The sequence below is a fragment of the Triturus cristatus genome, chromosome 9, assembly GCF_964204655.1.
Source record: "Triturus cristatus chromosome 9, aTriCri1.1, whole genome shotgun sequence".
Taxonomy (NCBI): Eukaryota; Metazoa; Chordata; class Amphibia; order Caudata; family Salamandridae; genus Triturus; species Triturus cristatus.
This window is the reverse complement of record NC_140592.1, coordinates 1,026,667,167-1,026,694,659: the sequence shown is the minus strand read 5'-3', so window position 1 is coordinate 1,026,694,659 and position 27,493 is coordinate 1,026,667,167. Positions and strand designations below refer to the sequence as shown.

Below are 27,493 nucleotides of genomic sequence, written 5' to 3'. Positions count from 1 at the left end.
GGTTCGAACGTTGGATTTCTAGTGCCATCAAATACTGTCGCCTGGCGGCTGGAAAGCCCATCCAGGGGACAGTCGGTGCACATTCCACCAGAGCAGTCTCTGCCTCGACGGCCCTTTTCGCTGGGGTACCTATCCAGGAGATCTGCAGGGCAGCAACCTGGAAGAGTATCCACACCTTTACCAAGCACTACTGCTTGGAGTCTTCGGTTTGCAGTGATACTGCAGTGGGCCAAGCAGTCCTGAGAAACCTGTTTCAATGACAGTGAGCTTTCTGCCTCATCCCTCCTTCCTTTCCTTTATAAGAACCTTACACATTCCTTTGTAATATTTTTTTTACTCTATTCTTTTTTCTTTTCTAATATCCACATTAAGTGTATTTAATGATACCTATCTAGATGGTTATGGATATTCGTATTTATCTGTATTTCAATGCCCATCGTTAAATGCTTTGTTTTAACAGGAATTAAGAGTTTATACTGGAAAGTTTGCCTTTTCCTTTTACTCTTTATCGTATGTATTTTGTTCAGAGAGAATTAGAACAAAAGTTTGCTCCTAACTGCTAGCTACTCTGATTCAAACATGTGAATCTATGAAAGTTCCAATATTGGAGTAAGAAAATAAGTTACTTACCTGTAACTTTAGTTCTCCAGTATTGGAATCTTTCATAGATTCACATGCAACCCACCCTCCTGCCCCGAGAAAGATCAACCTTTGGGACCTTTATGGTTACATTTATAGCACTGGTGCTGTGAAAATCTGAAGGTCTGAGATTCTCTCAGGAGGGTTCTAGAAAGTTGTGTTGTTCTTTGACCTCTTTTACAAAAAGAGAGGGATATGTTACAAAACTGAAATGGGCCTAGCATTGCATTGCTATTTTGATATATGGGGGACTTCCATCTCGCGGACGGGGAATGATTCAAGCATGTGAATCTATGAAACATTCCAATACTGGAGAACTAAAGTTACAGGTAAGTAACATATTTTCTTCCTCACCTTGTGAATACTCCCAGGCGCAAGACTGGATTCTGAGATTTTTCTCAGCAATTCCTTTGTGCTCTGGTAGGTGGCCTCATGCAGCACTACGTCAGAACAGTCCTACCCCAAAGTGACTTGAGGGCCAGAATATAACTGCCGCCTCAGCTCATCCCCTTCAGTTCCGTTCTATCTGTGCCTTTCAACACAGACCCGGAGCTTACTCCCTCAATTTCTGTCACTAAACATATTTTAGAAACAATTTCGCCAGTGTGCAATGGACATGTCTCCCCCTAAAAGGACAGGGTTCAAACCCTGTAATGATTGCCATTAAGACAAGTCAGTAACATACTTGCAAGAAGTCTGTCTCGGGTGTCTCTACTCCTCGCGCAAATCGAAGTCATGCAACAAATGCACTTGGATGAACCCGAAGCCCATCTGGGGCCTCAAGGCCAAAGTCTATGTAGCTGAGCACCAAAAGAAAGCTCAAAAGTCCCTTTCCCAATCAAAATCGAGGATGCAGAAGTGTTCTTTTCCCAAGGTTGCTCCAGAGAGAGATTACCTCCCACTTTAAGTCTTCAGGTAAACAAAAAAGAAGAAACACAAGAAGTCGAAACATGGCTTCCCTTCGTACCGCCACTCTCGTCAGACGACATCACATGGGCATCAGGGTACCTCAAGGTCTCATTTGCCTACCGTGGAACCGTCTACTGCATTTGTCCTGATCTATCTCCTATTCCCAGATCCATCTGCGATGCTACAGCAAGTTTAGTCCTTCATGGAGGTGATGCTGCAAATTTTTGGCACCCTTGCGGATCCCACGGACGTTCCTTCGGGCCCCATAGATCTGAGGAGGCCTCCATTTGGATTACCGCTAGCAGATCTCTCCCTGACACTAACTGTGCCTCTCGACCCTGCTCCGGGGTCTGTCCTGAATTGAGGACTACCGCCTACTCTAACTTCTACTCCTGCACCAGCTACTGCACCAGTCCCCCGTGCATTGACGCCAGAAGCAATGACGCCAGAGGCCGAACCATTAGTCCTTTTGCACTTCGAAAGCGTATCAACCTCAACTTAAAAGTCGTACCTACTTCAACCCACAGCATTTTAATTCTGACAAACTTCCTTTAACCAAAGATTTTCAGACCTGGAGCCGCAGGACAACGATGACTGTGATGATGAATTGTCCCTATATGATGATGAGAATCTATTTCTGAACCTCCAGGATGTCAGTGGCCTTGACAACTCTCAAGAAACTCGACTTAATTCCCTACCGGGCTCCCTCTACAGGGGAATCTGCCTCTCATGCCATGGTGATTGGAAGAGCAGTGAAGTTCTTGACCTCCAGTTTCCCCCAGCAGAGGTTAACATTAATGTGGTCACAGAGATCCTGCAGCCAGGGTATACCTCTTTAGAACTACTGCTACTATTTAATGAAGCCCTCACAGACACCCTTTTGGGCACCTGGGCAACGCCTGAATCTTGCCCCCCTGTCAATAGAAAAATAGCCTGACGACAGACCAGCTCGGGGACAACCATCTTTCCTCATGCAGCACATTACACCAAAGAGCCTTGTTGGTCAGGGTTCCCTTCGCCGACTCAAACCCAATGCATTCCGAGCCACTCTACCAGACATAGAATCAAAATGTATGGAGGCATTCAGGAAAATAATGTTCTCCTCTGCTAGCCTTGCCCTCTGATCTGTCAACTCGAGTTGCCTCTTGGAGCATTACATGCACGCGTTGTGGGACATGGTGAGAGACATCTTGCCCCCCGTTTCAGACGACCCTTGCGCCAACCTCCAACAAACAATTCAGGATAGTCAAGATGCAGCAAAGTATGTAATTAGAGCAGGCCTGGAAACTACTAACCGTCTAGGTAGGGCAGTTGGCGCATTGTAGTGCTTTGGCACTATTCATGAGTACGATTTATGGGCTTCTCCTGCAATATCAGTCCCTCATGGTCATGCCATTTGATGGCACCTTCTTCTTTGGAGACAAGGCAGATTGCGCTGGAGTGCTTCAATCGTGGTCCTCAAATTGGTGAAAACGTGATGTGCTGCTGTCACCCTTACCATTCATGTTTATTTTATCAACTTTTGACCACACTATCAAGACTTCTACTGTACATTTTCGGTGGGTGTGGCGTGTGTGGGGTGGGGGTGTTCTAGTAAAAAAAATTCAAAGTCTACTCTTATTTTTGTGTCCTGCCTTTTTAGGTCGAGCATTCGAGACCTCTTGTATATACTTTAGAATATACTTATATGTGTATGTACTTTGTGGGCTCTGGAGAACAGCCCTAGGACTATTTTTTCTGTTCCACTGTCTCTATTTAACTTTCTTGATAAAACACGACCAGCAGAGGTCAGTAAAATACCAGAATTGCTTTCTGCTGAGAGACTTTATGTTTTTTAAAAAATTCTGGCAACTGCCTCTATTTAACTTTGTTGATAGAAAACGGCCAGCAGAGGTCAGTAAAATACCAGAATCACTTTAACATTCTCTAGATTCCAGTCCATAGAAATTGTCCTCCATGAGCACCCGTAGACAATAATATTTTTTTCAAATCTTGTATTTTCAGTGATATGACCACCGAAGGCCCTGATTTTATATTAAAAACAGAGCTTTGGACTATACCATTTCCCATTAAAAGGCAATATTTCTCTCCATGTGTTTCCATACCTGGCGTGTCACGCAGTTTGGTGCTTACTTTCCCTCCACGTTAAAGAACAGTAGATGTCTCAACACCCAGGCTAATGTGCTGCATAGCTAAATACATATAAGCTCCCAAAGGCGAGACCGATTGCATTGCAAATGCTTGTTTCTATAAGTTCTGCATTCATCTGGATGGTAATCTCAGGTAGAGATTAAGCCCTGAATGTGGGAAACAGAAGACTGTTTTAATCTTGGCTTCCCCACTACACTGTCCAGAAGTTGGTCCCGAAGTCAATCGTCATCGTACTCCTGAGAAGGCACGAGCGCACCATCATGCTGCTCAATCTCGATCCTGAAGTTGGTCCACATCAGAGCTAATCTTTCAAGTTGTCCAAGAACCACAGAGTTTCTGGGGTCATCTGTTACACAGAGACAGATCCCCACGGAGCCAAGAGGCCCGCCATCTTGGATACCTTCTGCGGGTTCGCCCTCAGCACCGGTTGAACCCTCTAAACCCACCACCCGGCCCCTACCAGTGCCTTTGCTGACTCCATCTTCCACTACTCGTTCCATGCCAGTCCCTGGAACATCAACACCGATGTGGACTCCATTGATCCCAGAGAACGAGACACTATCCATTGTGCTCCCCACTCCAAATCAGCACCATACTGACCTCCACCAAGGCCGCCCTCTGTACCCATCGAGCCGTAGCCCTTGTCCACTCCACCTGAGCCTCTAAGCATCCCTATTCCGCAGGCTTGACCTCATAAACTGCATTCCCTATTCAGGACATACTCTGACAATGAGTATGATGTGGGAGATGACTTTGGGCAACCCTACCATTAAGACAACTGGTATGAGGACATCCATATGCCAGTGGCCTCAACACCTCTACTGATACTGGCCTAGTCTTCCCTTCACGCCCTGCCACTGACGAAAGGGCCTTCTTCGCAGTGGTCATTCGGAGGGCGGCCAGGGTTCTTGACCTCCAGCTCTCCACCTTGAATGCTAAAACTAACACGCTAATAGAAGTTCTCCAACCGGGGCAGACCAATACTAAGCCCTTGTTCCCTTTAATTAGGCCCTCACTGACACTCTTTTATTGGCCTGGAGCAAGCCTTCAGTGTTTTGCTGCTCAATAATCATATATGTGGACTGGGGTCAGAATATTCCCCAACCGAAACACCTGAATCCGTGTATACTCGCAGCTCTGGTAGTCTATAACAGGCAGAGTTGTTTGGTGTTATGGGCTGAGAGGTTATCAACCAGAACTGCAAGTATACACTGATTCAGGTGTTTCGGTTGGGGAATGTAGGAAAGTTTGATCTGCTTTCATTGTTACTCCACTTTTTGCGGGTGTCAGTATGTTTTTGTGACTAGTCTGATTGGGATCCTGCTAATCAGGACCTCATTCATTGTGCTTTCTCCCTAGATTGACTATGGTAAGTACTTCTGTACATCCACAATTGGCTACTTATAATTCTCTAGTATATGGTACTAATGTACCCATGGCATAGGTACACCACAGGTCTCCCATAGGCTGCAGCATGTATTGTGCAACCTATGGAAGACCACTCAGACTGTGACTACAGACCTGCCTGTGCAAGTTGGTGCTAGCACCAATTACAACAGATGTACATTTTATTTTATATCTAAGGTCACTACACTTAAAGCCTATAGGTCTCCCCTAGGCAGGCCTTTCAGACCTGAAGGCAGGGTACCAAGTTATAAGTGTGAGGGTGCCCCTGCATGAGCAGGACACCCCTACAAACCCTGGAGTCGATTGTCCACGCTTTGTAAGTGCAGCCAGCCATTTTGATACATATAGTGGCCATCCGTCATTACGCGATAGCTAACTCTGTAGTGACTGTGCCGAACCTGGGCATGTTTGGTATCAAACATGTTGGAATCATACCCCAACACCTTTACCGGTGTTGTAGGTATGATTCCATGCACTGGGGGGCTCCTCTGGGAAGCCCCCTGTACTCCAGGTAACAGCCTTTCAGGGTCTGCCAGCAAACTAGTGCTTCTGCTGACCCCAGACTCCATTCTGCCCGCCTGCTACTGAGCTGAGCTCAAGAAGGGGAAGGTAGAACAATAGGTTTTCTGTCACAGGGAGGTGTGACCACCTCCCAGACAGGACTTAGTGCTTTGGGTTGCGATGGGGGCGCTTGCTAGCTTGACTGCTTTGAAGGGCACATTTGTTGACCTCCTTGGTAGCTCCCGCTCTGGCACGAAACAGGACTATGAACTGGGGGGTATACTCCCATCAGTCCACCCCCTCATCTGGGAGAGACTCCAGAGTCGTCCTAACCCCCTTCTAAGGGTATTTAAGGGCTTACCTGTGGGTGAGTCCTCAGATTCATCATGGAACAAGACTCAAGCCTGAAACCACGTCACTCTTCGACCGTCTGGCCACTTGGACTTCGCTGGACTTTGCCTGGACCAAGACTGCATAAAGGAAGACTCCTGTTGCTCCTCGCCTAGCTGTTCTACAAGTCCTCTTCATAGTTTGTGTCTGTGCGTCTTCCAGGATCTTCAACAGACCTGTGGGCATCAAGAACACCTGACTGAATGATAGCTTATAAAGCCCACTATTGCCGAGGCATCTTGGCGCTGAGGTGAGTGGAAGCCGAGCGAGCACTGCTGGATCTTAGGGCTTAAGGAAGAGCCATGTCTTTATCGATTTCCTGAAAAGGGCCCTATTTGGTTATAATCTTGTCATCAGGGGGAGGGAGTTCCACAGTGTGGCTGCTTAATACGAAAAACCCTTTCCTCCCCATCTGGCTCTTTTTATCTTAGGGACGAAAACCAGTCCTGCATTAGTGGACCTGAGACAGCGTTGCGGCTGATACCGGGGGAAAAGGGTTTGAATGTCGGCGGCTCCTCCTCCATACAGAGCCTTGCGCACTAAACAGAGTGCCTTAAAATCCACTCTCCGATGAACATGAAGCCAGTGGAGCTGCTTAATACTAGCAGACGTGTTGTGATGTTTGGGTAAATCAAGCAATACCCGTGCAGCCGCATTTTGAAGAAGTGACTGAAGTTTGGTGATCTGCCCTTTATCAGCTCTTAAATATAAAGCCGTGCAGTAGTCGACTCTGGAAAGAAACAGAGCACCGACTACTGTTTTCCTAAGTGGTAAAGGGATAAATGGCAGAATTTTATGCAGAACTTTTAGCGGAAAGAAACATGCAGAGGAGACTTGATTTATTTGTGGAGCGAGCTTCAGATCCTTATCGAACACAAAACCAAGGTTCCTAGCCTTGGACACAGGGACCGGACAGTTACCAGCCTCGGGGGGCCACCATAATTGGTTCCATACAGAGGTTTTTTGACAGAACTCGATGACCTCAGGTTTTTCGGTATTAAGCTTAAATAAATTCGAGTTCATCCATGCCATCACACCCATGAGGCAGTTACGAAACCTGACAGCTGTTGAATCCACACTTTGCGTAACCAACACCACTAATTGGGTGTCGTCCGCATACGACACTAGCGTAAGACCATGATCTTTAATTAGTCTTGCTAATGGTGTGACATATAGGTTAAACAGTGTCGGGGACAATGCCGACCCCTGTGGGACTCCACACAATAGGTATAAATTTCCTGATTGAAGGCCATCCCAGTGAATCAGTTGTTCCCGGGATGCCAGGAAGGATGTAAGTAGAGTTAGCGCCGTATCTCTAATACCTGCTGCCCTCAACCGCCGCAGCAGCACCACATTATTTACGGGGTCGAATGCTGCGGTCAGGTCAAGCAGGATGAGAGCAGCTTGTTCCCCCTCCATCCATCACTTTACGGATCTCTTTGGTGGCCATAATCAAGGCTGATTCGGTGGAATGCCGAGATCTAAAGCCATGTTGGGTGGAGTCAAGAATGTTATTACAATCCAAATAGTCTGTCAATTCCAAATTCATGGCTTTCTCCAGAATTTTTTACGGTAAAGGAAGGCAGGATATTGGGTGATAATGTTTCGCCTCCGTGGGATCTAGAGAAGCTTTTTTTAGGATGGGTCTGAAACAGGCCCTTTTCCAGGAATGTGGAAATTCCCCAGAGCTAGTGATCTCATTTAATAGAGGAGTCAAGAAAGCACTGACTTCCTCGGGAACCAGATGCAGTATATGCGGAGGACAGGGGTCCAGGGGAGAACCTGACTCGGTTTGTAACAGCAAGTTTGCAACTTGTCTACCGCTAGTGCAGAAAAACGTGACAGACTACGCAGAGATGGAAGATCCTCCGATAGATCTTCACTATTCCCCACTGCTGAGTTCAGTAGTTCATTATAGACTGTTTGGACTTTGTTTTTTGTGAAAAAAGGAGGCCATTTTGTCCACAAAATTTTGATTCAGCGAGAATAAACTAATTTGCGGACCCTTTGATAGAGCTGTCACAGTTTTGAACAACTCCCTAGAGGAGTTCTTGGCCGCCTGAATTTTAGCGGTTAAATATACTGTTTTGGCAAGTTTTATAGCTGCAAAAACCAAAGGAAATGATGGACGGAGTGTTGAACATTGCAAGCACTCACCCCCAGTCAACTGATCTGGGTTTAATCCATCACCGTTCTTTAGCCCACTCTGCCACCTCAGTTCAGACATGGCCATATGCAAATCAGTCTGACCCTGTGCCTCATGGGAACAGTCCAGCCCGAACTGCCAAGCCATGTCTTCCCTGGACCGGAAACAAGCTTCCTAGGACCGGTTTCTGGCATTTCAGCCGTCTTCAGCCAGGCTTGCTTGAATCCAGTGGCAAAGTGAGCAAGGGACTCACGTCTGAGCATACCCTGCCAACTTATGGCGAACAAAGCAAAAACCAAAGGAAATGATGGACGGAGTGTTGAACATTGCAAGCACTCACCCCCAGTCAACTGATCTGGGTTTAATCCATCACCGTTCTTTAGCCCACTCTGCCACCCCAGTTCATACATGGCCATATGCAAATCAGTCTGACCCTGTGCCTCATGGGAACAGTCCAGCCCGAACTGCCAAGCCATGTCTTCCCTGGACCGGAAACAAGCTTCCTAGGACCGGTTTCTGGCATTTCAGCCGTCTTCAGCCAGGCTTGCTTGAATCCAGTGGCAAAGTGAGCAAGGGACTCACGTCTGAGCATACCCTGCCAACTTGTGGCGAACAAAGCAAAAACCAAAGGAAATGATGGACGGAGTGTTGAACATTGCAAGCACTCACCCCCAGTCAACTGATCTGGGTTTAATCCATCACCGTTCTTTAGCCCACTCTGCCACCCCAGATCAGACATGGCCATATGCAAATCAGTCTGACCCTGTGCCTCATGGGAACAGTCCAGCCCGAACTGCCAAGCCATGTCTTCCCTGGACCGGAAACAAGCTTCCTAAGACCGGTTTCTGGCATTTCAGCCGTCTTCAGCCAGGCTTGCTTGAATCCAGTGGCAAAGTGAGCAAGGGACTCACGTCTGAGCATACCCTGCCAACTTATGGCGAACAAAGCAAAAACCAAAGGAAACGATGGACGGAGTGTTGAACATTGCAAGCACTCACCCCCAGTCAACTGATCTGGGTTTAATCCATCACCGTTCTTTAGCCCACTCTGCCACCCCAGTTCAGACATGGCCATATGCATATCAGTCTGACCCTGTGCCTCATGGGAACAGTCCAGCCCGAACTGCCAAGCCATGTCTTCCCTGGACAGGAAACAAGCTTCCTAGGACCGGTTTCTGGCATTTCAGCCGTCTTCAGCCAGGCTTGCTTGAATCCAGTGGCAAAGTGAGCAAGGGACTCACGTCTGAGCATACCCTGCCAACTTATGGCGAACAAAGCAAAAACCAAAGGAAATGATGGACGGAGTGTTGAACATTGCAAGCACTCACCCCCAGTCAACTGATCTGGGTTTAATCCATCACCGTTCTTTAGCCCACTCTGCCACCCCAGATCAGACATGGCCATATGCAAATCAGTCTGACCCTGTGCCTCATGGGAACAGTCCAGCCCGAACTGCCAAGCCATGTCTTCCCTGGACCGGAAACAAGCTTCCTAAGACCGGTTTCTGGCATTTCAGCCGTCTTCAGCCAGGCTTGCTTGAATCCAGTGGCAAAGTGAGCAAGGGACTCACGTCTGAGCATACCCTGCCAACTTATGGCGAACAAAGCAAAAACCAAAGGAAATGATGAACGGAGTGTTGAACATTGCAAGCACTCACCCCCAATCAACTGATCTGGGTTTAATCCATCACCGTTCTTTAGCCCACTCTGCCACCCCAGTTCAGACATGGCCATATGCATATCAGTCTGACCCTGTGCCTCATGGGAACAGTCCAGCCCGAACTGCCAAGCCATGTCTTCCCTGGACCAGAAACAAGCTTCCTAGGACCGGTTTCTGGCATTTCAGCCGTCTTCAGCCAGGTTTGCTTTAATCCAGTGGCAAAGTGAGCAAGGGACTCACGTCTGAGCATACCCTGCCAACTTTTGGCGAACAAAGCAAAAACCAAAGTAAATGATGGACGGAGTGTTGAACATTGCAAGCACTCACCCCCAGTCAACTGATCTGGGTTTAATCCATCACCGTTCTTTAGCCCACTCTGCCACCCCAGTTCAGACATGGCCATATGCAAATCAGTCTGACCCTGTGCCTCATGGGAACAGTCCAGCCCGAACTGCCAAGCCATGTCTTCCCTGGACCGGAAACAAGCTTCCTAGGACCGGTTTCTGGCATTTCAGCCGTCTTCAGCCAGGCTTGCTTGAATTCGGTGGCAAAGTGAGCAAGGGACTCACGTCTGAGCATACCCTGCCAACTTATGGCGAACAAAGCGGTACAAAAGGGGGTGGTGATGGACGGAGCATCAGAACCAATCAAACACTCACACCCAGTCAACAGATCTGGGTTTAATTCATCACCGTTCTTTAGCCCACTCTGCCACCCCAGTTCAGACATGGCCATATGCAAATCAGTCTGACCCTGTGCCTCATGGGAACAGTCCAGCCCGAACTGCCAAGCCATGTCTTCCCTGGACCGGAAACAAGCTTCCTAGGACCGGTTTCTGGCATTTCAGCCGTCTTCAGCCAGGCTTGCTTGAATCCAGTGGCAAAGTGAGCAACGGACTCACGTCTGAGCATACCCTGCCAACTTTTGGCGAACAAAGCAAAAACCAAAGGAAATGATGGACGGAGTGTTGAACATTGCAAGCACTCACCCCCAGTCAACTGATCTGGGTTTAATCCATCACTGTTCTTTAGCTCACTCTGCCACCCCAGTTCAGACATGGCCATATGCAAATCAGTCTGACCCTGTGCCTCATGGGAACAGTCCAGCCCGAACTGCCAAGCCATGTCTTCCCTGGACCGGAAACAAGCTTCCCAGGACCGGTTTCTGGCATTTCAGCTGCCTTCAGCCAGGCTTGCTTGAATCCAGTGGCAAAGTGAGCAAGGGACTCACGTCTGAGCATACCCTGCCAACTTATGGCAAACAAAGCAAAAACCAAAGGAAATGATGGACGGTGTGTTGAACATTGCAAGCACTCACCCCCAGTCAACTGATCTGGGTTTAATTCATCACCGTTCTTTAGCCCACTCTGCCACCCCAGTTCAGACATGGCCATATGCAAATCAGTCTGACCCTGTGCCTCATGGGAACAGTCCAGCCCAAACTGCCAAGCCATGTCTTCCCTGGACCGGAAACAAGCTTCCTAGGACCGGTTTATGGCATTTCAGCTGTCTTCAGCCAGGCTTGCTTGAATCCAGTGGCAAAGTGAGCAACGGACTCACGTCTGAGCATACCCTGCCAACTTATGGCGAACAAAGCAAAAACCAAAGGAAATGATGGACGGAGTGTTGAACATTGCAAGCACTCACCCCCAGTCAACTGATCTGGGTTTAATCCATCACCGTTCTTTAGCCCACTCTGCCACCCCAGTTCAGACATGGCCATATGCAAATCAGTCTGACCCTGTGCCTCATGGGAACAGTCCAGCCCGAACTGCCAAGCCATGTCTTCCCTGGACCGGAAACAAGCTTCCTAGGACCGGTTTCTGGCATTTCAGCCGTCTTCAGCCAGGCTTGCTTGAATCCAGTGGCAAAGTGAGCAAGGGACTCACGTCTGAGCATACCCTGCCAACTTATGGCGAACAAAGCAAAAACCAAAGGAAATGATGGACGGAGTGTTGAACATTGCAAGCACTCACCCCCAGCCAGTTTTATAGCTGCCCTGTATTCCTCTAAGGTAATATTATAGTCCTTTTTATGATCCACACTATAATCCGATCTCCGAATACGCTCCTTGCGTCTGCATTTGACTTTAACTTGTCTGAGCTCTGCCGAATACCAAGGTGAGGTAGCTTGTTTACTCCGGGAGTGCTTAGTGATTTCAGGAGCAAGCATATTTACTGATGAGCTGAGCCAGATTTCAAAGTTTCTGGCTGCGGTGTAGTCAGATGCCACATCAGGGGGATTCCTCGCCAGAGCTGTTATCAGATCATTTTTTTAATAGATTTCCAAGACGTGATTTGACCATACCAGGTCTTTTTCGACAGCACCTACTCGTTTGAGGGGTCTTTATGCTGAAATATACTGCAGAGTGATCAGACCATGGTAATGGTCGCACACTGACTATCTCAAGGTGTTGGTTATTGGTCAAAATGCCATCCAACGTCTGGCCAGCTAAGTGTGTTGGCTCAGATACGATCTGTCTCAACCCAAAGCTTACAGAGTCATTGTTTGCTTCCTGATGGAAGTTGGAAATCCCCCACTACCGTGAAGGTGGGAGTATCCAGACAAGATTCCAGAAATGTCTGGAGCGAACTAGAGAAGGAGGATCTCGTCCCTGGTGGCCGGTAAATAAGTAGCCCCTGGAAGAGTTCAAAGTTGTTTATTTTGACACTAAATGTCATTGCCTCAGCCTGTAATGATGGTGCAGGCGCAAAATCCTAACCGTCTATGGGATAGGTAAATTGTGGCTATCACTACACCTTTTATCCCAACCCTGTCTACATGTGCTACGAGGTAGTCTGTCGGAACTGCTGCGTTCCCGTCTGGCTCCGAAGCACCGTTTGCCCAAGTTTCAGTGAGGAACACGAGATCAAGATTCGCAACTTGAATCCGACATTCTAGGTCGTATTTGTGTTTACTCATCGATCTTGTGTTTAATAGAATACAGCTAGTTACATCTGAGCTGAGGCTCATGGGTCTCCTATCCTGCCATGGAGAACTCTCAAGGGACGTTCCTTGAACTATTATTGGTACTTGTGAGCCCCTGATATGATGGGTGTTAACATTATTATTCATGGTTAGGTGATGCACAGCACTACCCCCAGTTGCAGTGTCGCATCTATTCGTTACAGGTTCATACAGGGCCATCAGGCCACAAGAGTTGCATCTTCTAGGGCTGTAATTCTCTCGGTACAACAATAGTGTGGGTTTAACGCACTCACCAATCTTCAGATCGAGGAGTTCACTCCGCGTATATGTTTGCAGAAAACGGGAAGGGGTTGTGGTGCTGGTTGCGCTCCGGGCGCAGACGGGCTTGCCTTTGGCGAGCCTTCGGCGTGCCAGCGGCGCTCCTGCTCCACAGTCGCTGTATCGTGTTCTTTATGGGGCCTGATGGTAAACAACTAGAGCGCTGACCTTTGAAGGCGGGTCCGCTTCTACAGGCGGGCACCGCGGTCACGCGAAGTGGCAGGTCTTAACACAACACAGTAAAATACAGACTATAATGCAAGCGTCAGTAAGGTTTTTAAAATTATTAAAACATCAAAGTGCAAGAGGAATCAAAAGCAGCACCTCACGCGCCAACAGCGCAAGGCTATGTCAGCTGCACGTCACCAGCTGCGCGGTCGCAGCATCGCGTTCATTATGGGGCCTGATGGTAAACAACTAGAGCGCTGACCTTTGAAGGTGGGTCCGCTCTTACAGGCAGGCACCGCGGTCACGCGAAGTCGCAGGTCTTAACACAACACAGTAAAATACAGAGTTTAGTGCAAGCGTCTGTAAGGTTTTTTAAATTATTAAAACATCAAAGTGCAAGAGGAATCAAAAGCAGCACCTCGCACTCCAACAGCGCAAGGCTATGTCAGCTGCACGTCACCAGCTGCGCGGTCGCAGCATCGCGTTCTTTATGGGGCCTGATGGTAAACAGTTAGAGCGCTGACTTTTGAAGGCGGGTCCACTTTTACAGGCGAGCACCGCGTTCACGCGAAGTGGCAGGTCTTAACACAACACAGTAAAATACAGAGTTTAGTGCAAGCGTCAGTAAGGTTTTTAAAATTATTAAAACATCAAAGTGCAAGAGGAATCAAAAGCAGCACCTCGCGCTCCAACAGCGCAAGGCTATGTCAGCTCCACGTCATCTGAAGTAATCTCCCTTGGAGTGAAGGAGTCCCTCCCCTGTATCTGCAGGCACTGCAACAAAGCTGACCGGTCTGCTGCTACTGACATCCCACGGACTTCAAAAGGCTCAGCAACACAGGTGGTGGTTCTGCAGCTCCCCTGAGGCCTGACCTGCCCTCTCTGCAATTTTGAGGCCAGCATCCCTCGTCAGAACCTCTGGGACCAAACCCCTGTGCACTGCATTGACTTGCTGTTGCCAAGGCTTGTTGGAACTGTACTCCAGACATTTTCAGGCTACAAGAAGCTCAAGCCTCCAGCATCTCTTCCTGCCAAGTACAGTATCCTCACTGCATCCTCTGCACTGTAGGCCTTCATCTTTGGTGAACTGCTCGAGGTCCTCTTACAACTCCCGTGCCATTCGGCCTGTGGGTCCTCTCAAGGGATCTTCTCCTGCTCCAGCAGTTCCCCTGCTTGCTTGGGACCTGCTCTGACTCTTCTGCTTGCGTTGAGTCCATTGGGCCTTACTAGTCCCAATGTTGCTCCTTCTTCGCTTTCCACGCCTCTTGCAGCTGCCAAGACTTGTTGGTGCTCCCGCCAGATACCGACACCCTGGTTCTTGACTTCCGACGTGGGACAGCTCATGCACGGCTCCTAGTCTTCCTCAGCATCACCTGGTCGCCTGCAGCGACAAGGTCACCATCAACTCTTCTGAACCATCCGACATCGGAGGGCATTGCTCTTCCGTGCCTCCTGGTCACTTCTGAGTGGCATAGACTATGTCCCCTCTGCTTGCAGGTTCTTCACTTCAAGAATCCACCCTTGGATTCTTCCAGACTCTTGCACAGTCTTCTCCAGCTGCATCTTTCCTGAAGTCCTCCATTGTGGCCTACGGCGGTTTCCACCGTCACTTCACACCTATGCATCCGGCTTCCCTGGTGTAGGTATCCTGGTTTCTGGGATATCCACAGGTGGGGTGACTCTCCAACCTTCTGTCTTCCACAGGGTTTCTTCAGGGTCCACTGGGAAGAGTCCTTCTTCTGCAAAACTGCAACTGCGACTTTCCCGTTGACTCTCTGCACGCTCTGCACACAGCCTCTGCCGAGAACATGCAATGTCAGCAGTTATGCCCTTCAGAGATTCCAAGGTGGCTCTCACTGGTAGACGCATTTTTTCTCGAGTGGCGCTCAGGCCTCCTCTATGCCTTTCTGCCCATATCATTTCTGCCCAGAGTTCTCAAAAAGATCAGGAACGACCAGGTCCAAGCCATCATTGTGGCTCCAGACTACGCATTGATAGTCTGGTATCCCAAGATACTCAGAATGAACATCGATCCTCCGATCTGGCTGCCCCTTCAGGAGGCAGCTGGAGAGAGTTCTCCACCCAAACCTGTCAACTCTATGCCTTCTTGCATGGAGATTGAGCGGCGACAGTTGACATCTTTTGACCTTTCTCCCAAAATCTGCAATGTTATTCTGGCAGCCAGGCGTACCTCCACCAAACTGGTATATGCCTGCCGGTGGAAGAAGTGTATTATATTGTATAAAAAAGTCTGTTGACCCTCTTTCTGCTTCCCTTTCTGGTGGCCTTTTTTTTATTCTTACCCTTGCTCTGCAGGGCTCTGCTTTGGGCACTCTAAAGGGTTACCTTTCTGCTCGGTCTGCCTTTTTGCGACTGCCTGACCAACCCTATTTAGGTCTCGCCTGAGCCAGCGCATGCGCTGCTCTGGTGAGACATTTAGTGAGTGGGCTTTAAAAAGCCGACCACAGCTTTTTGGGTGGCATAGAGCGTGCGGTTACGCGCACAATGACGAGCAGAGGCGCCATCTGGCTTTTCTCTCTCGTCATGGTGCGCGCACATCGCATAGCTCGCGGCACCCTTAAAGCGCGCGATCACTTTCGCTGCCGCTCACTTTCTTTTTCTTCCCGCGGCCGTGTCACTTTCATTGGCTTAAGATGTTTACCTTTTTAAGCTATCCCTCGACAATTCCACAGCCCCCCTTTTCTTTTGCTTTCCGACGCGCATTGATTTAAGTTCCATGTATTTTACAATAAAGTTATTCGCACGGTACAGGGTAGAAGGATTTTTGCAATAATAAATGACAAGTTTGTTGGTTGTGTGACTGAGCAATGTTCTGCGTGCCTTCCACGAGTCAGCGACTATTTTATGTTCCATACATTTTCCTCTCCGGAGTTCAAAACATGTCTTCCCCACCCGTTTTGTGTCACTTTCCTACATGCTAACCAGCTAAACACAGGCTTGAGTTTCCCTAATCCGCGCACTCCTGCTTCCCCTCCAGTCCTGCCAGATGTTCATCCTGTTCTTTTTGTTAGTTTTCCAGCATAACTCTCCCTCCCCACACAAGCTGGAACGTTGCTGGCTTGCCCATACTCTGGCAGTGAACGCGTCACAGCTCTCCCACGCCCCAGGGAGCTGGACCACCGCTGGTCTCCCGCCCCCTTGGAGCGTCACAGCTCTCAGACGCCTAGGGAGGGGGCAGCCAGACCAGCATTGCTGGGTTTCCAACCCAATTGGAGCGGCACTGCAACCACTCCTGGAAGCTCGGCCGTTAAAGCTCTTATTCCTCGCAGCTAGATCGTCACAATTTTGATCTCTACCATGACCCCGCGGCTAACAACTAAAACCTCTCAGCTCTCCTATGCCTGGCGATAACAAGACATAATTCCCTCACTCATTGTCAATAGACGGTTACATTTCTCCCATCCCTCTAATCAGTGTCACATTTCTCCCAGTCCTAACATCTACACTATCCTAGCTTTCTCAAAGCACAGCAACTAGACCGTTTTAGTTCAGCTCTTCTATCCTGATAGGTCTTCACAGCAAGATGTCCCTCCATAGGGCCTCTAGGGTTTAATTGCTCTATCCACTGTCTCTATAGCTGCTAAATCTTAGCTGCTGCTTCTATCCTCCCCATGTGTAACCCATCTAAAGAGTATCTATTTTAGTACTCACAGAAGAGAAACCGGCACATCTGTGTGCCTCTATGTTATTTTACTTGTACATTCTTTTGGAAGCACTAGATTGTCCAATCAAGCTTGCATATAGGAGGGTTTTCCTAAACTAATGTTGTATGTTACTGTGTGTGACACGGTATCTCTACCACGGCTGTTGTGCAGGAGATTCTGAAATCGGAAAGCCTGCGTTCAACTCCTCTGATGTCGTCAGTAGAATGAAGGAGAGTTCATATGGAAGCAGGAGTGCAGAAATCAGGATGCAACAATAGATCGCAGGAAATCTGGGAGATGCCTCTGAGGTAACATTTAATTACGCAAAGCTTCTCTTGGGCTATGCTGAGTGAGGTACCAGTTCTTGAAACCCCACAGCCTGTATCACAGAGAGGGGACATTACCCTGGTCTGCTCCCTGGTGTACCTTTAACTGGGTGCACGGAGCGTTGATACTACACTGAATGCGCTGTCCCATATGCAGAGGCCAATTAGTGCCAGCCCTGAGTGCAGCATATTTAGTGAAAGACAGACCGGCTGTTTGAAGTTGCTGATCATCCTTTCACTGTGTATGCGGTAACTCGCCTTGCAAATAAAATGAGTTAGAGATCCCCTTAAAGAGTTTCTAAAATAAAACAAGCATTGGCATAGCCAATAGGTCTCGACTTTGGGACCTTATAAGTATTTAGTTATGCAGCACAACATCCTTACTGCAACAACATTAACTGTTGCATGGCTAAACATCTTATAGGGTCCCAAAGGTGAGACCTATTGGGTATGCCAGTGCTTGTTATTTAAGTCCCCTATTGTAAATAGGTTTCTTGAAAATATGTTCCCCCCCTTCTCCTTTCGTTATGCCTCAGTGGGACCTTAATTTAGTTATCACTTTCTTAATGTGTGCTCCTTTCACACCTCTTTATAATTGTCCCCTCCGGCTGCTCACCCTCAAAACAGTCTTTCTCATAGCAATAACATTTGCCCGGAGGGTCAGAGAGCTGCAGGCATTATCATTCAAGCCTCCATTCCTGTCTGTTTTTCCAGACAAACTAATGCTTCGCACTAGGGCCTCTTTCTTGCCAATAATAGTAACGCCATTCCATGCCGGCCATTCCATCACTTGTCCACTTTCTACGCTGCTCCACATCCCTCAAGAGAAGAGAAACGACTCCACCGTCTGGACCCCAAAAGAGCGTTGTCGTTTTACCTTGAGTGCACACAAGAGTTCCGGGTGGACGACTAACTCTTCATGGGGTATGTTGGAGTGAAGAAGGGTCGGGCGGTGCAGAAACAAACTATTTCATGCTGGGTTAATCTCTGTATTAAAATCTGCTACACACTGGCCAAAAAGCAGCCCCCTGAGGGCTTAAGGGCTCATTCCACCAGAGCCAAAGCTGTGACCACTGCTTTAGCACGTGGAGTCCCAGTCCTGAACATCTGCCAGGCAGCAACGTAGGCATCCCTGCACTTGTTCACCAAATATTACTGCCTGGACAGTCAGGACCGCAGGGACGGGCATTTCGCCTCTTCGGTCCTGCAGGACTTTCTAATTTAGAATTTGTCTGAAGCTCTAGTTTAGACACCAGTGTCAGTGCAGTTCATTGCTCCGCACTTCAGGGGTGGAAAGTGGTGAAAAGTAACTGACGTCAGTGCACCGAGGTGGCTCCTATATAAGTGATTGTGGATGTCACGTCTGGCGCAGATGACACCGACAATGACATGCGGAGCCCATCGACGCCACCTACCGGCACACAGGGGTACTGCTCACGCAAAACTCTTCCAGATCCAGTCTGATGCCTGGGAAATTCAAAGGTAAAGAATCTGCGGCTTGATACTGTCTCTACTAGATGTGTTACCAAAGGTAAGTAACTTGTTCTTCAAGGTATTGTGATAATATGCCTACGAAGTGGAAATGTAAGCAATGCAGTTTCAGAGAATATTTTCCTGCACAGGCATGCAATGAAACGCGTGCCAAATTTTTTCATGTTTAAGAAAGAAGGCAACTTAAAAACATGAGCAGGTAAAATGGTGGTGTTGCTACTCAGGCCTAATGTAACCACATGACAACTAACTCCTTGGACATGAGTTGACTAAAAAGCTTCCTAAAATCAATGCTAAAGTGTTTATAGGTATAGAAATACAAAACAATAAAAAGGCATTGCGCTCTTTGAGTATAAAAGAAATTCAGAAAGCCAAATCATATCAAAATCAATTTAAAATCATATAGAAAATGTTATCATTTTTTTAAACAATTTAGAAGGATAAAAACATGGCCAAATTAAAAGTTTCCAACCACTCGAAACTGTCAAATTGTTTATGTGTTCTGTTCAGTAGACAAAACATTGCTGTTGCCAGCAACCGCAGATGATGTTCCCAGAGGCACCCAACGCATCAGATTCATAGAGCTAATATGTTCCAGTCCATCCCCCTCAGCGTCTGCCAAGAAAGGAACAGCCAGTACAGAGTACACAGAGAAAGAGCCCAGATCCAGATCACCAGGAGCCAGAGCATTCCAGGATGGCTCATAGTATGCATTTGGAAGAAACGGCAAGTGCGAGGGACAACGGTACAAGTGGGTCTTTAGGGTACCCACCAGCAGTTATATGTTCGGAGATTAAACCAGTTGCGTCCTAGGCATTGGCCCAGGGCACACTCAAAAGTGCACAGCAGATGGCGGAAAACTGGCTGCACGCAGTGTAGACGGAGAGGCCAAAAGGACAAGAACCAATGGCCATTCAGTTCCTGAAGTAAGGGTGCGCCAAAGGCACTGTATTTTTCGTTCACAAAACAGGAGCAAGTGTGGTAGTGCTATCCCCATTTGGCCTTGTGATGAGACATCCATTGTGGAATAAAAAGAATAAAAGCACAGTCCTGACAACTAGGAACAGGACAAGTGGTAAACCTCCAAAAATGCTTCCTAGTGCGGAGTGTATAAATGATGGAATAACTCCAAAGACTGTCTGGAAGGCGCTATCCAACCCAGAGCCAGCAGTTTTAAAAAAGTGTGCTACCCCGCAGTACTAGACATGTTAAAAATGTGGTGCACAAGCTCCCCAAAATGGTGCGGGAAATTAGTGCGGAGTAGCAACTGTATCTCATAAGAAGACCTTACTACTTGAAGATCAAACGTCTCCCTTGCAGATGTTAAGGGCACATCCTTCTGTACCAATAAGGCTTTCAGTCTGCTTAAAGCCTAAAAGTGCACAATTGAAAGCTTTATCAACATCCAAAGCTTCTCATCCCTAACAGTGTGGGCAGGTGGAAACAGTACTTGTGTACATCAGGTCACGACCGAAGAAACCATTACCAGATAGGCAACTCCTGTTTCATCCCACAGCAGCCCTGATCTTCAACATCAAATAACTCCCATTAGAGAGTAATCTGAAAACCGGACGGATCACAGCAGCCAGAGAACCCTTCAGATAACAGAACAGGTTCACCTTTGACACATTACATGCACCATAAAGCGAAACTTTCCTGCAAACTAAGTAATATCCCAAAGTACTAATCCGCAGGAGGTATCTCTGCAACAGTGAGTGGTAATTTCTCTAACTTCTCTATGTGTAACATAGTGTATGTTGCATCCTTTGTAGCCATGATGGTCTGTTTGGTGAGGTTGAATGGTAAAAACAAACTAGTGGCATTAAGGTGTTTCCATGGAATGCGGCCAGCACAAAGCGTTTGCAGAGTCCAACTCAGTACCATGATAACCCTAAGCTGTGACTTCCCATGTTGTAAAGAAAGTGTTCATATTATTATCTACTGCCAGAGCCCTTTCTAAATTTGCCCTGTCAATTTTCATAATGTCTGTCTGCAGCTTTCTGCTGTGAAACCTTCCACACTTCGTTGAATATAGCATACCAAAAGTTTCTTTTGACGTGGTTATCGAAGACCTAATAAAATAAGTCCTGTAGCCCCATGTCGTCAGAAAGAAGGGACAAGTGTAGTTTCACCTGAGACAATGCTTAGGATTTTAGCCAATCTTGCCATGACTTCCCAACACTGTATGTTGTTGCCATCCTGAGTGTTGTGTCTGCGTGTAGCGTGGGTCGGGCCCTTCCTGCACATAAACAATTGCCCCTGCAGCGCAGGTACCCTTGCAACATGGCTACACGGTGACTGCGCTGGCGCTAGGCAACTTTTTTTTGGATCAGCGCTAGGGGAAACACAGGGGTGCAACATATTCTTGTGAATACCAGACATCCCTGTTTTAAAAATGTCGAAGCGTGGCGCTGCTGATTTTGGTGCAGCTTCGCCCTCCGACATTTTTTTGTAAATGTGCTCCCAAATCCTCAGGCAGCTGCATTCAATGCTGGTAGCAGCCAGATTATGCAGAGACACATGGCAGAGTTATCGCAGCGGCACACAGCACCACTGCCTGCATCTGCTTACATGAAGCTACTGTGATGGCCAACTGTAGGCAGCCTCTTCAGCATTACCAGCCAGTGGGTATGCTCTCAGGAAGGGTGTCGTTACTCTACTTACTGCGTTAGCCTTTGGTACTCTTGGGTGGCCATCCTCGCAGTGAAATCTCTAGAGGGGAGCCAGATGAGGCTCATGGCCCAGCTCTGCTCTCCCACCCCTCTTGGGCGCCCCACCACCACTGAATGTACCAGGAGACGACACAGAAAAAACAAACAGACGTCACACATCATTACTCAGATTAATCTGTACAATTACCTAGCATTGCAAAGCAGTGTTGTTCGATATATATATATATATTGCGAGAAATCCCTTTTGCCGTTCCTGGTAAACAACAGGCACAGACTCCAACATATCATGCTGCAGTGACTACGAAGAATTCTCCTTAAGAAGGCACAACCGGAGTAAACATAGTAAAAATACTTAGCATATCATTTGATCGACATAGTGAACTGGCCCAGGAAAACAGATCCATACAAAATGATTTTCTGGTTGTTATTTGCGTGAAATGATGTTTTCTAATATATAAATCATTGTATAATATGAATAATAAAAAATAATCTGGCAACATAATATTAATAAAGTCACTGTTTTAAAAACCAAAGTCACTGTTTTACAAACCAATGTGTAACCATCACTTATCATTTTAAAATAGACGACCTTTTGACAGTGTTGATTACTATAATTCCACTCAGTTTAAACATCCAAGAAACGTTATTCAACCTGCATAAATGCATCCCTCTCATATATATCTTGAAAATAGGTCGGAATACTCTGGAAAATCGTATATTGGTATATATTTAAACACACGTGTGCTGTTTGATATTGTCACTACTTCTATGTTAATTGATTGTTGATAGATTCAGCATATGGGATTACAGGCCGTGATCATGACATAAATAGAGATGCTAATGTTCATATCGATCTAAAAAAATGCAAGAATAAATGTCATTGGTATAATATATGGTTTGGACCAAGTACACAAGTCTAATAAAATCAAATAGTGCAAAAATACTTAAGTGTGTAAAGTGTTCTGTGCTGTGCAAAATGTATGAATACAACTATTCATTTCTAATATTCATATTAAATATCCTTTTTGAATATTCATTTTAAATGGGACAGCTGACCTTGTCCAAAATTACTTTACAAAGAAGTTCCTATAGATATGGCCTGACATCATATGTCATTGTCACCTGCTGGTAAGCTTTCTTCAAGTAGAAACCCTAGGAATTAAAAAAATGTTGATTCGTCTGTAGTTGAAAGAGAAATCTACACTGATTGCCTCAACTGGTATACACTAACTTTTATAAAAAGCTGTGTAACTCCTCACAGTTATAGAGGCCTTTCGGTACCTTGGAATCTAGTTCCAATATAAATCTGGATTCAAATCTGCGGAGAATTCTTTCTCTGTCACCCCCTCTTCTCAATAGTGGCAAAGCTCCTATAACAAAATATTTCAAACAGGTAGGGTCGTTGTTATGTTCCTGTTTAAAATGTCTGGCCACTGGATAGGTGTGATCTGAATTGACTATTACCCTTACATGCTGAAGTATTCTCTGATGCACCTGTAGTTTAGTACTACCCACATAGCGAAGTCCACAGGTGCATTCCGGGAAGAGGAGTTGGCCTAACGGCTAGGGCGGTCGACCTCCAACCTGGGGAACCGGGTTCGAGTCTCGACAGTGACGCTGAACATCCTGTGATTCTGGGCAAATCACTTAATCTCCCTGTGCCTAACAAAAACATGAATGTGTCCTCATGTAATGCAACTGGTGCTATGTAAAGCGCTCTGATACCCGATATCATGTCAAGTTCGCGCTATATAAAACTCAGTTAAAAAATAAATAAAGCATGATCTGTGTGGCAGTTGTACACACCCTTAGGAGCAATGGGTTTGGGGCTAAATGCGGACATATACTCTACTTTATTGACCCCAAAACAGCAAGCTCTACATGAGCTGCACTTATAAAACCCATTCTTGGGTGAAAGCCAGTTGGTTATATCATGTGTAATGTGGGTGTATCTATATGTATGTGTTTGTATATATAGATATATACAGATATATAGATAGATGCTTTGCAGGTGGCCCCCCAGATTTATCTGTGGCCTAATGTGTGTGCCCTTTAAAACTAACCGCGCTTTGCTCTTCTGCTCACAATATGGAGTGACGGAGGAGTGGATACTCTGCTGCTGGAGACTGGCCCCACTGCTGTCTGGCAGACCTAAGCCAGCTGCAGAACTGTGCCCAGCAGGAGAATTAGCATGGAAAGCCAAAGTTTCACATTTAAAAAAAATCATGTTTCATCTAGGATGCAACTGCATCATTACTTTTGCAGCCCTGCCAAGAGCTACGCGTCTCGCTTTAGAAAAATGCATTTCCGGAAATGTTCCTGCATTATCCCAATGTCTGAGATTGTCACGCAAAAGAACCTTGTCCTAAAGTGCGATAAAACTGTTTAGTTCCAGTTTCCCGCTTTGATGGGATGGACGCATAAGTCTGAGCTCCTTTTCAAAGGTCACAAGATGGAACAAGTGTACAACAGGAGGTATAGGAATCTCAATATATTATGACCTAGAAATATTCTGCTATCACAGAAACCCATATGCAAACCAAACAAACTTGAGAGGTTTGAAGACCAAAACACAAAACCACACACTTGCTTAATTAATGTAAAAAAGCACATCTGGGCGTTTCTGCCTCCTTTATGATCCTTCTGAGAGGAGGGGCCTATGGGAGAAACAAAAAAGGAGTGCTCGGTCGCATTGTGGCCACGAAGAGGTTGACACACCTCAGTTAGAAGTACTGGGACGAAGGCGGATTGAGGAGGTAAGGCACACATTCAAAATCAGCACAGAGTCTCAGTAAGGCAAGGCTGCCCACAAGGAACCCTTTCAGTAGATCAAACAGTTTTCTTCTTTTACAATTTGTCTCTTTTGCTTGTAATGATTGTTATTCTATCTCAACAATAATGATTTTGATTAGTATCTCGCGACAGAGAAGGGATCATTGTTTCCATGTCATTATCATTCTTTATCATGGGTAACCTCTTCGAACATGACCAAAACACTCAACTTCCCCTACGTGAGAGAACTGTCCGGAATCTTCAAAGAGAATTGAGGGTGTGGGCTGGTGCAGAGCATGGTGTGTGCTGCAGGCCTCCGCACATCCCCTGGAAGTCTCTACTTGATGCTTTTGACTTTAAAAGTGGTTTTGTTTCTAAATTTTAAAGCATTTTTGATTTCAAATATTATTTTAAATGTGTTTTGAAACACTGCTTGACTTACAGGAATGACAGTAATCATAACTACAATGGAGAGCTACCAGTGTAAGAAACGTCATCTCTGCCTGTGTTATCAATTAGGAATTAATTAGCTAAGAGTATGCCAAGAGAAGATCCTACAACAGCATTATTCATAGGGATATATCACGACAGGAGAAGTGTAACGCTGTTACATGACGTTCAATAAAAATATATATAGTTCCAAAGAATTACTGGATTAAGTCATATGATAGAGAAAACACCCAGGTAGGATCAGCAACATTAAGAAACGTGTAGTGGACTGCTTGATGTCTCAGACACTTCTGTAACATACTCTGTGCAAAGGATGTGAATCATTTATAGATGCATTCTGTAAAACAAAGAGATACTTACCTTTAACTCAGGTTTCGTCGTGTGATGTCTGCTATAAATTCACATGCTGTCGACCCAGCTTCCCCCCAATGTGAGAAGGAAGTCTCACACCCATGGCTTGACAAGGTACCTTGAGGACAGTGTTGAACTGCCGGGTATTGTGGGGTTAGAGTCCACATCACACAGATTTCTTAGTGTTAGTCCAGATCCAACCATTAGATTATCCAAACTTAATGAACATCAAGCTGAAAACTCGATGCAATAGGTTGGTGACTTTACTGTCTTTCCAACTCAACTTTCTTCTGTCTTGTTTCAGATATCAATGAGTGTGAACGCATCAACAATGGAACATCTCTGTGCCAAAATGGTCAGTGCAAGAACACAGAAGGATCCTATCACTGCGTCTGTTTGCCTGGATACATACCCTCCCAGCAGCCTCACCAATGTGTGCCACATAAACCACAGCGCCTTGCCACAGAGAACTAGGGCACCGACAAAGGAACTTAGAAGGTGTCAAAGGCACTGGAGGCGCGCGGGGCTCCGTGCCTAGTGGGAAAGACTTTCTTGTCCTACATGGAGTTCTGACACTTTAAATCCCACCAGCTGAATGTCCGATCATTTTTAGAGGTTTGTTGCAGCAATAACACTGCCACCTCTGTGTCAGATTTTGTGGCCCACCTCTTCAGCTAAGAAGCGTCTAGAGGGCATTAGAGGTCCCCACACTCAGCCTTCCTACATATGAACTCTACAGGTCACACCATAGCCTGTACGGGGGCTAGACATTGTCGTGTAGTGGACATAGACCCTTCCTATGTAACAAGGTGAACAGAGGTCTTATCTCGCCACTCCAAGCCCCGCACCCCTTCCTGTGAGGTGTCGTTCACTTGTGCCTTCTACATCACCTCCAAATGTGGTGTGCCAAAAACCTCTCTGGCAATATTTCCTGTCAACAGGTCTATAGAGTAACTCCACTTTAAAGCGTATCATTCAGATTCAGATCTCCCAACTACCCTAGGCCCCTCTGCTGTCAATGTCGCTGCTTGCTGTCTTGAGTTCGTTTTAGCAAAAAAACAAGTCAGTCTCTTTGTCCTGGTCTGTGACACCATCACGTCTGAACCTCGCTCATCATGACTAAGCCCACACCTCCACTGACACCAGAGGTCATGCTTTTTTAACAGTGAGCCCAGACTGCATGAACAAACACCCTGAGACGGACCTGTAGACAACTAATCTGAGTTTTCCATCAATAACAACTCTGAGCCTGCATCACTGAGCCCAGCTCTGCAGCACTGAGCCCAGAGACCTTAGAGTTAGTCACAGCTCAATGCTTCACTAATAAATCATGCTCCATTATCACAAAACGATCTCACTAACACCAACTTGAACCACACTCTGGTAATCCTGAGCCCAGGTCGGCAGGAACGAATACTCCGATAACACTAAGGCTAGCCATTCCATAAGAAATGTGAGCCATGCTCAAGTAACAGTGAGGCCAGATCTGCACCAAACCCACCCTGGTAACCATGAGCCCAGCTCTGCTGTAACAAACCTCCTGAGCCAGGTTCTGATAGTAATGAGCCCTGCTCTGTAGTAACAGACACACAAAGAGACCCTTGCATAGCACTGAGCCCAACTCTTCACTAGCAAACATTGTACGCCAGGCTTGATTATCATTCTGTCCAGTCATTCAGATTCATCCCCCTGAGCCAGTTACAAAGACCCAGAGCATCACTGTTCAGCGACCATGCCTGAGCCACGCTCTCCACCACCACTGACAGGCTCCTGGCTAACAGCCCACCTGAAGCGGCCTTTCATTCTGATGTCCGGTCTCTGATCTCTACAATAGCTTTATAAAATACATGTAACTTGTCTTTAGATGTAAGGTTGCTTGGATCATTTGGTTAATTCAGTTAAATAAAGAAATTATATTTTATGCCCTGTGGGTCATGCAGTGTTCCTTTTTATCATTGTAGTTCTGCTTTGAACAATGTCCATCTGTAACGCCTGTGGAAACACAGGGATATCTTTTTTATTTGAAATTTTTAAGACTGTGTAGACGGGACAGCTATGTTATATGTGGGATGTTCATGTAGGGACCAAGAAGATACTACACTGCCCTTTTTCGGTAGCTGTCAACAGGATGCTTCTTTCAAAATGCTCATGAACCTTTCACAACCATCCATTCAAGATCAGTAGATGGTCCAGAGCCCACACAATAGTTCCCACTCCTTGACTCTTTTTTGTAGCTTTCTAGTAAAAGAAGGTGCTGTATAACCTGGTTGCTAATTTTCATGTTCTGCCTTACCTTGCTGCTATAGTAAAATTGCCATTACCCACAGAACTATAAGGCCCGCGTCCGGATGATACGCACTGGAGCCCAATTCAAAATGTGTGAGAAAGGTGTTAGGATTTAGTGGAGAAATTTAGTAGAATATGGCAGATTCTGTGTTTATAATAAGCTCCTTCCGCAGACAAATATGATTAAGAACTTTTAGCTTAAATAGATATGAAAATGGAGGATATCTATGGAGTTCTCCATTGTACGAATTCTGAGCGTTTGCATC

At 46.5% G+C, this 27,493-nt stretch overlaps 1 protein-coding gene across 1 annotated transcript in view; it reads left to right on the top strand.

Annotated features, from left to right (window-relative positions):
• LTBP2 (latent transforming growth factor beta binding protein 2) overlaps window positions 1–26,862 on the top strand; it is a 1,878,832-nt gene extending 1,851,970 nt beyond the window's left edge. Inside the window, exon 33 of the mRNA XM_085626762.1 lies at window positions 25,246–26,862. Coding sequence (XP_085482888.1) covers window positions 25,246–25,415 — 170 coding nt within the window. The 3' untranslated portion in view covers window positions 25,416–26,862. The remainder of the gene's footprint in view (window positions 1–25,245) is intronic.
• The last annotated feature ends 631 nt before the right edge of the window (window positions 26,863–27,493 follow it).